The 13,513-nt window shown below is 36.7% G+C and overlaps 1 protein-coding gene and 1 non-coding gene across 5 annotated transcripts in view; one reads left to right on the forward strand and one right to left on the reverse strand.

The window, feature by feature from the left end:
* Nucleotides 1-13,513, reverse strand: part of LOC130023645 (probable ATP-dependent RNA helicase DDX60) — a 107,890-nt gene that overhangs the window by 65,276 nt on the left and 29,101 nt on the right. For all 4 annotated transcript variants that reach the window (XR_008792484.1, XM_056114221.1, XM_056114220.1 and 1 more), the window contains exons 11-16: nt 11,777-11,882; nt 11,164-11,279; nt 6,639-6,796; nt 5,418-5,667; nt 4,130-4,296; nt 1,498-1,656 (exon numbers count right to left, since the gene is read on the reverse strand). Coding sequence is in view for 3 of the 4 variants with exons in the window: in XM_056114221.1 (XP_055970196.1) it covers nt 1,498-1,656; nt 4,130-4,296; nt 5,418-5,667; nt 6,639-6,796; nt 11,164-11,279; nt 11,777-11,882 (956 nt within the window). In the remaining variant the exon portion in view is untranslated. The remainder of the gene's footprint in view (nt 1-1,497; nt 1,657-4,129; nt 4,297-5,417; nt 5,668-6,638; nt 6,797-11,163; nt 11,280-11,776; nt 11,883-13,513) is intronic.
* LOC130023846 (U6 spliceosomal RNA) lies at nt 12,387-12,493 on the forward strand. The gene has a single exon (XR_008792509.1). It is a non-coding gene; the product is annotated as a U6 spliceosomal RNA (small nuclear RNA).

The following is a 13,513-nucleotide window of genomic DNA, read 5'->3' on the forward strand; positions in this document are numbered from 1 at the left end:
TTACAGTGTGAGGGGTAGATGGACAAACCTTGACTGACTTGTGTCCTTCATTGAAGGAACGGAGTAACCTGAGCCTGAAAACAATTTTCTTTCTTTCTTTTCCTTTTTTTTTTCCATGCTGAGGCTCAAACCCAGTCTCACACATGAAAGGCATGCATTATTGTACTGTTGAGTCGCATCCTTGACCCTAAACACAGGAGTCTTTTTTAAAGAACCCTGACCATCACCAACATAGGAAAAGTAAATCTAGTAGATTGAACACAGGAGAGTTTACTTTGATATGTAAACACTGAATTTAGTGATAAATTTATAAGGTTAATTTATGCAGAAATGTACTAGTCATTCCAAACTTTATAGTCATCCATATGCATTTATTATAAACTTATAAGTTTTAAAATAAAAATATATGTATCATTTTTTTAAATTTTTATTAGTGAGATACCATGAGGTACAGATGTAGTCTTACAAACTTTTGTGCTTGGGTTTCAATTATACAAAGATCAAGTACCCATCCCTCCACCAGTGCCCATTTCCCACCACCACGGATCCCAGTATCCCTCCTACCCCCCCATCCCACCCTGCCTCTCTGGCAGGGCATTCCCTTTTGTTCTGTCTCTCCTATTGGGTGTTGTGGTTTGCAAAAGAGGCATTGGGTGGCAATCATGTTTGGTCTATAGTCTACTTTCAGCATGCTTCTCCCATCCTGGGAGGATCCTCCCAACACCCTTTATTTGGTGCTCCCTTCTCTATCTGAGCTGCCTTTTCCCCTAGCATGTGTGGCTGACCTCCAAGCCATGGAGTGAACCTCCTGGTACTTATCTCGGCCATTCTTGGGTGTTAGTCTCATATTTTGTATCATTTTATCTAGCACAGAGTATCTTTTTTTTAAGTTTCTATGCAGTTTAAATTGTCCAAATATCTCCATGCACCTATTTTTGTCTGAAAGAAACATTTTGACCCAGAAATCTTGGGAAATGCTTTACAATGATATCAGTGAGTTGCAAACTTCAAAATATATGGGTGCCAATTCATCAAAACACCTCTAAGAAATAGTCTACAAATTAAAAATGGATGAAATGAAATTTTCACTTTCTTTTCACAAGAAATGGGCTGTAGTGATAGCATAGTGGTAGGGCGTTTGCCTTGTGCACAGTCAGCCCAGCCGAGCCGGGTTCAATTCCTCTGCCCTTCTCGGAGAGCCTGGCAAGCTACCAAGAGTATTCAATGTGCCAAACACAGTAACAAGAAGTCTTACAATGGAGACTTCTCTCTCACAATGGAGATGTTATTGGGCCCGCTCGAGCAAATTGATGAACAACGGGAGGACAGTGTTTTAACAAGAAATATGGCAACATATTTACATTTTTGATGATAAGTAATTTTAAATTATGACTCAATAAATTCATGACAGATACAATACACAGAGCTATAACAATGAGAGACTTGAAGAGCATACTTAATAATAGAATACAACTTTTTGTTTCATTTGCGTCTTACCTGCCATGTGTCAGGAATAAAATTCTGGACTCTGGGATCTGGATCTTTTCTCTCATTTCTAATCAAATAGTGACCCATGTGTTGTAGTTGAAACAGAACTGGCCCAATACCAACTGAATATTTACTCTTTTTCTTTTCCTTTATGTTGTCTCCTGTAACCTATGTTATTTTAAAAGTTCATATTAAAAGGAATTCTAAGTTACAACATTAAAATAATTAAAACTCTACTATAATTTTTATAAGAAAGGATTTTACCATATTTTTAATTTTATGGGTATTTACTGAAGTCTTTTACTACCTTATTCACCCTATGAATGAATTACCAGATAGCACATGTTGACTTTCAATGGTGTATAACTGAAACTTTTATATTAGAAACTTCAATAAAAAAATAACTTTGAGGAGATAAAAAAACACTTGCAAGTAACATAATGGTTTTTGTAGACAAAATTGGATATACCGCAATACATCCAAACAACACAATATAATTTCTTTTACTTCTTTTGCTAGAATTTGTACAAGATTAATTATAGGAATGTACAGAGATTATCTAACAGTTAATCTGTTTTTCTTTTATTTTTTCTGATTCAGATTTTTTTCATAATTTTATTTATTTATTTTTTCTTCTAATAATTATTTATTGAATCACTGTGGGAAAAGTTACTAAGCTTTCAGGTTTAAGTCTCGGTCATACAATGATCAAACACCTCTCCCCTTACCAGTACTCATTTTTCACCACCAAGAACCCTAATATACCCCCCTCCCACTCCTCCCAAAGCCTGTGAGGCAAATGATTTCTACTTAACTCTTCTCTACATTGATTACATTCATTATTTTGACAAAATGCACCATTATTATTTAGAATCCCCCCCCCCCCAACAATCAGAATTGCTGAAAAGGCATTGTGAAATACTTTGTTTTCTATAGATGGTTATGAGAATCATGTAATGTCTTACTGCCGCAATAGCGGCAGCACAATTTTGGATTTCTGCAAAGAGCCAGAAAATTACAAGATTGGTTTCTGTTCATCTGGTGTTATGGCTGTGCCGGAGAGCCGCTCATGGGGAGCAACTTGTCACCTCGGTAGGGTGCGAAGGATGAGCTGGTACCACTCCCTTCCCATGAGACTGCCATTGCACCATCAATGCTGGCTCATACCTGGCTTTCTTATAAGCTCTGAGGTGGTGGCCACATTGCTGCTGGGGGGGGGGGGGGGGGGGAAGGCGTAAGGGAGCAACACCCTTTCCCTCCTGGGGAGGCATGGCGCCGTAGTTTAACGTTCACTTTTCTGCCACAAGCTGCCGGGCTCTGGACTAAGTCTTCTTGCCTCTGGAGCCATGACTGTGCCGGAGAGCCACTCATGGGGGGCAACTCGTGACCTCAGTAGGGCATGAAGGACGAGCCAGTACCGTCTCCCTTCCCATGAGACTGCAGTTGCCCCGTCACCGCTGGCTCATACCTGGCTTTCCAATAAGCTCTGAGGCGGCGGCCACCTTGCTGCCGGGCAGGAAAAAGGCGGAAGGGAGCAACATTCTTTCCCTCCCGGGGAGGCATGCCATCAAAGTTTAACGCATGGTCCATTCACTTTTCTGCCACAAGCTGCCGGGCTCTGGATTAAGTCCTTTTGCCTCTGAAACCATGACTGTGCCGGAGAGCCGCTCGTGGGGGACAACTTGTGACCTCAGTAGGGCATGAAGGACGAGCCGGTACCATCTCCCTTCCCATGAGACTGCAGTTGCCCCATCACCGCTGGCTCATACCTGGCTTTCCATGAAGCTCTGAGGCAGCAGCCACCTTGTATGCGGTCCAGATGCATTTCTGCCAAAAGCCGCTGGGTTTTGAGATATGTTTCTGAGTCTCTGGGATCATGGCAGTTATAGCTTGATCAGGAGCCGAAGAGGCCATTTGTAGGTGGCAACTCGGTGTCTTGCTGGGATGGGGAGGAGAGGGCTGGTTCCACCTCCATCTGGTGAGGCCCCGCATGTCTCGTCACTGCAGGCCCAAACCTGACTGTCTGGAGGGTGGTGGTCACTGGGCCGCCAAGGGGAACAGGCCAAGGCACGAAACCTATTCCCACCTGGAGTAGCCCAGCGCCAGTAACCTACTGCAGGAACAGGATGCATTTCTGCCAAAAGCCTTTGAGTTCCAAGATTTGTTTCTGAGTCTCTGGGATCATGGTCTTGAAGCAGTTCGATCAGGAACCAGAGAGGCCCTGCCTCCAATTATATAGATGAGCCAGAGGTGGTTTGTGGCTGTGTCTCCCACATCCCTAACTTTTCACTGTTTACTTTCTTGATAAACTTTGCCCCAAGTTTTTGGGGTCTAGCCAAAGGCACAGCAGCAATTTTTGGGTATCTGAAAGCCTGATGGTGCCATCAGGCTGCTGATGCACTCGCCTCACAGGTACAGATTGACCTGCTGGCAGCATTAAACCCCCTTAATCTGTTTTTCAAGCAAACAGGTGGCAAGCTTTCTAAATCTGGATTATTGCAAGTTTGATAACTGGATTGCAAATAACTATGAATATTGAGTAATTATTTTCTGTAAAAAAATCTACAAACATGGTATTTGCAAGACACCTTATGCACGATATCCAATAATTATAAAAATAAAGAGATTTTGATAATGTTACCTGTGGTGGACATAAAAAGCTTGACAATTCATTAAATCCTAAATATTTAAGACATCTGGCAATGAGCTTTTGATCTTCCTTGTGCAAAAGTTCTGGGTATTTTTCCAGCAAAGAGTGAATCCTTCTCATCATTTGAACAGCTATGTTTAAATCTTTTTTTATTTTACCTTGGCAGAAAATAAACAATAAGTTCACTTCTTGAAACACCAGAAAAATACTTTGGTAATCCAAGATTAGTCAGGGAGTTTATCAATCTGAACTAATTACACTTATGCTCTTACTCAATATTCATGGAAGCTGTGGGATACAGAAAACTAAATACACATTTAACTGTAAACTCATCATCAATTCTGTGGATTGTTGTGAAGCAACTAAATATTGATGAAAAAGGAAAAAAACTCGTGGTTCATAAAGAAATTGAGACTGCTAAAGCTCAGAATTATGTACATTTTGGATGAACAACAAATATTTTCTCCACCTATTATGTCCCTGTCTTCCCTATTGTTCAAAGAAAAATATTCATGTGTCTTTAAGCACCCAGTTAAGCAACAGTTCTGAGTTCTACTAGCGATCATAGGATTTACTGGAATCCATAGAACTTCTAAATTTACTTTATTCCAACAGCATATTGATAGCTAATCCCTTCCCATTTTTTTACAGTCACATATATCTTTTATTTTCCCCATTGCTCTTTTTATTTATTTATTTATTTATTTTGCTTTTTGAGTCACACCCGATGATGCTCAGGGGTTACTCCTGGATCTGCACTCAGGAGTCACTCCTGGCTGTGTTCAAGGGACCATATGGGATGCTGGGAATTGAATCCGGATCGGCTGCATGCAAGGCAAATGCCCTACCTGCTGTACTATTGCTCTAGCCCCCTAATTACTCATTTTTAAACCTATCTTTAATTGTGGTCTTGCTATATATTTTCTAGAGTGGCTCTTTCTTGAGATTTAATCACTCACTAATAAGATAAAAGAAATAATAATTAGAATAACTTTGCAAGAATAAAATCAAATAATTATCTAAGCTTCTGAAACAAATCTTGGTATCTCACCGTTAGGTATTTTTGTAAGAGCTTTAGAATGGTACAACAGGTAGGGCTCTTGTCTTGTATCGGGCCAATCCAGGTTCTATCTTTGGAACCACCTATGGTCTCTCAAGATCCCTGGGGAGTGATCCCTGAGTGTACAACCTGAGCACTTCTTAGTGTGGCACAAAAACAAATACAAAATAATTTTTAATAAATTCTTAAACTTATCAAGAGAAAAAACAAAACATATACCTTCCCCTTTACAATGCTCTTTCCATTCTCTGAAGCATGTGGTCAACCCTGCCATTTCAGCTCGAAATTTCACTGAATTACTTTCACATGATTTCAAAAAATCTTCCAGGTTCTGTATTCCAGAGTTTAAATTCTTCTTCATCTCCTCTTCAATAGAAACTGATAAAACATTCCACTTTTGCTCTTCTTTTTGTTCTTTCTTGGCAAATAACCTTTTCTCATTCTCTCTAGTAATTATTTCAGCCTTGGTCTACTCAAAAGAGAATAAAGCAATAAGAAATAAAATGAAAAATTTCAATATTATATGTCATCAATCAGGCACTATTTTAAAATATATACTGATTCTTTTAATACCAGCCCATTCTTGATCAGGCATAAATTTAGTTTCAGTACCTGTTTATCCTTTTTGTAAACGTTAAAAAATAATTAAAAATGTGTGACAGTTAAGCTCAATGACTATAAACCTTATCTAGAGATAATTCCTAGATTTCTAAGTGGAGTAGATTATAAAGAATAAATGTCAGGGCCAAGATTTGATATGTGTAAAGTCCAAGGATTCATCCTTGAAAAAGTAAAACTAATAATATAAGATAAAAATAATCAGGTCACTATTTGTATAAGAATCTACTCCCTAAAATTAGTTTTGTAATTTTCATTTCTTTACAGATACCTCAATACCTCTACTATTATTCAATATTTGGGTTCGTGATGTCGCCAGATGTGGCTCAAAAACAAGGAAAAAATTATAAGAAGGAAAAAAGGAAAAAATTATAAGACAGGAATGTGCCTGAGACCTCTATATGCCCACACGCAAACATTTAGTTCTCATTTGGTGAATAAATTAGGAGTAATAACTAAATGAAATGTAAAAATTAACTAGATAGATGGATTACATAAATATAATTGACATGCTTTAAGTTAAGCATTTCCAATATATACGAATCGAACTCGGGTTGGCCATGTTGGCTGCATGCAAGGCAAATGCCCTACCGCTGTGTTATCACTCCAGCCCTTTTATTATATATTTTATTTTATTACATATCATTGGATTGTGTATCGATGACCTTACTCATCCTCTTATGAGTAATCATCAATCATTCTTAGCAACTAAGTATATACACAGATAAATTACAGCCTAGAAAGCAGCTACCAAAGGGACTGAAAAAACATCACCTAAAGAAAAATGAAAGAAAATATTATGATATGATTTATAGAACCTACATGTGCCTTTTTGCTCTTGGGTGACCCAAAATTCCTTTTCTTGGCAGTTTCAGTTATAATGAGTTTTGAAGGAGCTGATTCCAATGAACTTCCATAAAACCGTTGAAATACAATATATTTTTGGTAACTTCTAAGATAGTACAGATCGTTAGGATTCTCTGAAAAAGAGAAGAATATGTAACACAAATGCATATTTTTTAATAGTCTTCTCACTAATTTTCTTCTTCCTCCTCGGCGAACATGCACTTTATGTTTAAGTTTGGAACAACAATGTAGTTTGTTAAAGAAATAATCTTAAACCAAGTTTGTTCTGGTCAATAGAACAATTTTTTAGGGTTAATATATGACAAAATGTTCTTTCATTGCCTTCAATCTAAAAACAAATATCATGATGTTACAAATAATAATATTTAGTGAATTATCTTTGTCATGTGCACTAGAAATGTGTTTAAGAACAAAAAGGCAGAAGCATACACCAGAAAATGACCATCTGAAACATTTGAACATTTTGCATCCTTGGATAGAAAAATTCTCCCTTGAAATGGCCTCTATCAAAAGATTGGAAACAAAAAGTGACTAACGTATGGAGAAAAAGGCACATTTGATATACTGAAAATTGTAATGTAATTTGCATTTTCTAAGGAAAGTAATCGCTTAAAATTAAAATAAAAATACCATATGATTCAGCAATACCACTTGTAGGCAGTAATTCAAGAAACATGAAAACAGTAATTCCAAAAATATTTACGCTTCTCAGTTCTTAATAACTTATTCACAAAAGTCAAAATTGGGAGTTAATCAAAATGTCTGTAGACAGGCAATTAAATAAAGAAGTTGTGGTATGTATAGCTTACCACAAGAGAAAAAAACAGCCTGATAAAATCATGGTAAGTGAAATAAGATGGGAAGTATAAAATAATTACCAAATATTTATACTTATGTAAGTAATAGTAACCAAAGCACATGAACTGGCAAAACAACAAAAATAACTCTCAGGCACTGTGAAAAAAAAACATGGTATTTAGCAAAGGGGTAGTAAGATCATTTGTTATGTGGTGGTTCTAACTTTGGCAGTAGATATAGTAAGATTTATACATATACAGAGATAGGAAGCTGTAGTCCCGAAATGTATGACAAATCAATGGCAAATCAGCAAAACTTTATTCGTAAAAGCAAAGATTCTTATTCTGGGCAAAAGTTTCACAGCTGAGGAAAACTTTACTATGTTGAAATCAAGTCACATAGTAAACCTTCACAATTATACCCAAAGAAAATTATAATATTCATTCAAAAGGAATAACTAAGTCATTCTGTATTTATGTTTGTTTTATAAATTATATTTAATATTTTTCATTATATATACTATATATTTTTATAATCAATGCATATTATATTTACCTTTTAATACATTCATATGTTAAATCAAGCCAGTTTGAAAGCTATACTTGTTCATCTAAAGCAGGAATGGTAAACTTCAGGTCCATGAGCCATAAAAGGTCCGTGAAATCATTGAATCTGGCCCTGATACATGATGGGAAAGATACATATGTTTCTCATTGGATCCCTGAAGTCTATCTGTCTACACTGTATGGTCCATGGACAATGTAATAAATATCCAAATAGACTTTGGCAGAAAAAAAAATTCCCCACCCCTGAATTCAAAGTAACCTTTCACATCTTTCAGAATCTTGATAGTTTTTAACAATCTGGCAAATATTTTACTCAAACATCTTTTCTATACTCTGAAATTCTTCTGAAAGAAATTGTTGTCAACTTGAACTAGAGAAGACATAGACAGAGGAGATTAAGACAAAGAATAAACCAAGGAGACAAGATCCATACTTTGATCAGTAATTATCTGCTACTAGTGCTTTCACAGTTCCAGTCAGCATGAAGGCAGATTAGAAAGCTTGTTACAGTTCAACTGGTAGCATGAATGAAACTGAAACTAATTTGAAAATCTCTGGCCTCAGTATATGTAATTTCTAAAAATACAAGATTTCTTAAACTGCAGGTTTTAACGCATTTTTCTTGAAACCCTTTTTTATATTTATTAAAAGATATTTATAAGAGACAGAGAGCACAGCGAGAGCATTCTTGTCTTATAAACTACCTGGATTTGATCCCAAGCATCATATATGTTTCTACAAATAACTATCAGGAGAAATCAATGAGCACTGCAGGTGTGGCCACAAAACACAAACAAAACAAAGAAATTATTCATCAATTCTCTTGTCCAGTAGACTTTAGGGCAAGATATTTTTCTCTTTTCTTAAACTTAAAAGACACAGAACATGACTTCAGAAAATGTAACTGAACCCATCTAATAAGGACTTAATAGCAACAATCTACAAGGCATTGGTAGAACTTTACAAGAAAAAGCATCATCATCAAACAGCATTAAATAATAGGGAGAAGAAATAAACAGGAACTTCCTCAAAGATGGAATTTGAATGTCCAAGAGGCACTGAAAAAAATGTCCTTCATCACTAATCATCAGGGAGATGCAAATGAAAATGACAATGAGATATCATCTCACATCAAAGAGACTAGCACACATCCAAATGAAGAAGAACAATCAGAGCTGGTGTGGATGCTGAGAGAAAGGGACCCTCATTCATTGCTGGTGAAAATACCTACTGCTCCAGATTTTTTTTTGTTTTTTTGTTTGTTTGTTTGTTTGTTTGTTTTGTTTGTTTGTTTTTTGGGTCCCACCCACAGATGATGCTCAGGAGTTATTCCTGGCTCTGCACTTGGGAATTACTCCTAGATCTGCACTCAGGAATTACTCCTGGCAGTGCTTGGGGGACCATTTGGAATGCCAGGGATTGAACTGGGTTAGCCGCGTGTAAGGCAAATGCCCTATCTGCTGTACTATTGCTCTGGCCCACTCCAGCCTTTTTGGAAAACAATATGGATATGCCTCAAATACCAAAACTTGAGTCCCGTTTGGCTCAGCAATACCACTTCTTGGAATATACCCCGGGGTCCAAAAACACACAGTAGAAACACCATCTGCACTCCTATGTTCATTGTAGCACTACTCACGTCAGCCAAAATTTAAAATCAAACTGAGTGCCTGAGAACAGACAACTGGATAAAGAAATTATGGTATATTTACATAATAGAATGCTTCACACCTGTTAAGAAATGAAATCATAAAATTTGCCTTCAAGTGAATGGACCTGGAGAATATCATACTAAGTAAAATGAGTCAGAAGGAGAGGGACAGATATTGAATGACTGCATTCATTTGTGAGTTATAAAAAATAATATGAGACTAATATCCAAGTTCGGATAAAACAGGAGCCAAGAGAGTGGTTGAAATTACCACAAGTGTATGGGGGAGGGGAGGGATAAATGGTAGTTAAGATAGAAGAGGATCCAGCACAACACTAATAGTTGGAAATGATCACTCTGGACAATAATTGAGTGTTGAAAGTAGGTAAAGGAATCTACATGATAACCTTTTAGCATCTATGTTGCAAACCATAATGCCTAAAATGAAATAGAGAGAGAAGAGAGTTTTCTTCCATAGAGGCAGTTTAGGGTGGGGAGATTTGGGAGAGTGGGAGGAAAACTGTGGACATTTGTGCTGAGAAATTACACTGGGGAAGGAATGGGTGTTTGGAGCATTGTATGCCTAAAATCCAATCATGACCAGCTTTGTAATATTCTATTTCAGAGTGATTTGATAAAAAAATAAAACAAAACTCAAAAAAGAGAAAATGCAACTGAAACCATTGGCAAAATAAATCTGGTAAGTTCTATAGTTGGAAATGGTAGCAAAAGGTACACAATGAAATATATTACGTGAATTGGTAAATATTGATAAAAGCATTCATTAGTGCAAATCTCATTTCTGTTAAGATATAGAAGACTTTTTATCACCATCAAAATACTCTTTACCATTTTTTTCCTTACTATAATCACTTTCCTATTTATATTTTCACCACAGGTTATCTGATTTATTGTAAAATTTTAGATAAATGCTATGTTTAACTTTGACGTCAGCCATTTTTATGGATGTGAGAGGGAAAGATCCTGGTACTCATTTGCATTGCCTGATTAGTGCATAAAGATGTTGCACACATCTTCAAGTATTCACCAGCTATATGTGTATCTTCCTTTGTGAATTAGTACTTTTGCTTGCTTCCCATAACATTTGCAAACCCACCTACTTAACCATGATGGTCAGAAAACGTGAATATTTTATCACCATCTTTTTGTTTGCTTTTCTATTTCTTTGGGGACCACATCCAGTCATGCTCAGAACTTATTGTTGTGCTCAGGGGTCATTCCTATCAGGACTTGGGATACCTAGTATGCAAATCAACTTTGTGCAAGACAAGTACCCTAACACTGCACTCTCTCTCCAGCCCCTTTTATTACCACCTTTACTGATATATACTTTGATACACGATATATTTTTTCAATAAATATAATTGTGATTTATGTTACAATTTTCCACTACAAAAGGTACAGAGTGAAATTGATTTCACTTCACCAGAATTATAGAAGTCACCTGGAATTGAACTCTTTGTCCTGTCATAATCATCACTAAGAGGTCTGAGAGAATGCCAATGCAGCAGTTCATCAAATTCCTTTTGTTTAACCAGTGATGTTACAATGGGATCGTCACTATGAGACAAACAGAAACACAAGTATATATTAAATTGTATGCCTACTTATATAATATAGTACACTTTATTTTGCAGTAATAATTTTACAAGTTATAACCACCTTCCCTATATCTGTATTACAACATGAGAGGTGGTATCAGATAAAAGAGTAGCTTGTTAAAAACTTAAGAACTTTGTGCCTCTAACAACATCAACAAATATTAACACGTTCTTTGATATAAAATATGCAGCTGTAGTTATTTTACTTTATGATTGAAGCATATTAATTTTACTTAGAAAATAATTCAAAAGTATATTGATAAACTTGATACTGCTCCTTAGGTATTTCAGACATATATTACATTCAACATACTATATCTGATTGTTGTAGCTCAAAGTATCTTTAGTTTTTTTTTTAATATCTCTCACCACCTAATTCCAGGAAGGCCTCAAAGCATCTTTAAGAGAGATTCATCCATTCTACACAAGCACTTGCTGAAGAACTTTAGGACAAACCGCTTTAGGAAAGGGAAATCTTTCAATAAGTCTCCAACAAAGTTATCAACCAACTCAGATGACACCGGAATAAAACCCAAATTGGGCATCTTCTCCTCAGAGATTTCTATAAACAAGAAAAGTAGCATAAAGTCAAATATGAAGCTTTTATTTTATTTTTTAATTTTATTTTTATAAAGTTGTTCACAATAATTAATTACATTCAATATTCCAACACCAATCCCACCCCATTGCACCTTCCCACCACCATTATTTCAAATTTTCCTACCACCACCCAAGTATGCCCCAAAGGAACATCCTAAATAATTTATTTTGTAATGCTTGTTAGGAATAATCCACTAAAAATGATCCAAAATGGTTTGTTTAGAAAAAAGTGTGTGAAAATTATTGTATCTCGCCTTGGAAGCCGTGAAGCTCTTAAAACAAAGCTTCTCATTAGTAGCATTACACATTATTTTCTAAGACTTCATAATTAAAACCTTTTTTTCTTGCTCTTATTTGTATTTATCAATCACAATTCTTTCCTTAAAGCTATTTTCCACATTAAGAAGTCTGGGGGTATGGAAGAGAAGAAAAGTTTTTGGATCACAATAAAGTATAAAGAAATACAGTGCTCGCTTCGGCAGCACATATACTAAAATTGGAACGATACAGAGAAGATTAGCATGGCCCCTGCACAAGGATGACACGCAAATTCGTGAAGTGTTCCATATTTTTTCACTAATAAAAAAAAAAGTATAAAGAAATACAGAAATTTCAGGGAGAGAATGGGACATACAGAAATAGGGGCAGAGGAACAGAGAGAAAATATGATTGATTTTTTGTTATAATTCTTTATTAAAGAATTGACATATTCAAATCTTCATATACTTAAAGATCCATTACAATTATTTTTTCAGTATTCTCTTGAATTCATTCGCCAGTGTGGTTTGGCGCATGCCTCAGGCAACCGCAAGCTAACGTCCGAGCTCGCAAAGCAGTGCAGAGATGCGATCAAGGAAGACCTCAAAGAGAGAAGAGCAGAAGTACTGGTAGATGCGGCAGAAGCCGGGAAAAGTATTTGTAACGCCCGCCTGTCCTTCGCCAACTACAAGACCAAGTTGACTGCCCTCCGACGTCCTGATGGATCCATCACATCCTCCAGAACTGCAGTGGAGAAGATTATCCATGACTTCTGCTCAAATCTCTTCAATAGCCATGTCCACTTGCCGACATACCAAATTCCACAGGATGGATATGTCGTTCCCAACGTTCTCCCTTCCGAAATCCAACACACCATTTCGTCGGTAAAGAAACAAACAGCACCTGGCCCAGACAAGGTCAGACCTGAACACCTGAAGAACTGCCATCAGTACTCATCAGTACACTGGCTCGGCTCTTCTCTCGCTACCTGTCTGAATGCAAGTTTCCGTTCCAATGGAAAACCAGCAGGACCGTACTACTGTTCAAGAAGGGAGACATCCATGACATTGGCAACTATCGCCTGATCTGCCTATTGTCTGTCATCTACAAGTTGTTCACTCGAGTCATCCTAAATAGGATTGGCAGAACACTAGATGAAGGACAACCATGCGTTTTATTTAGATTCTGGTTCATAATCCTAGGTAAGATACCATTAATCTGCCTATTACCCTATTTTACATTCACTATTCCTGAGTTTCTTCTTACTGCACACCTCAACTCTTTGAAAACTTGTTATAACTTAAGTGAACAGACTAGAAGGGCAAAGAATTGTGT

Source organism: Sorex fumeus, unplaced genomic scaffold (assembly GCF_029834395.1).
Source record: "Sorex fumeus unplaced genomic scaffold, SorFum_2.1 ptg000024l, whole genome shotgun sequence".
NCBI classification, from domain to species: domain Eukaryota; kingdom Metazoa; phylum Chordata; class Mammalia; order Eulipotyphla; family Soricidae; genus Sorex; species Sorex fumeus.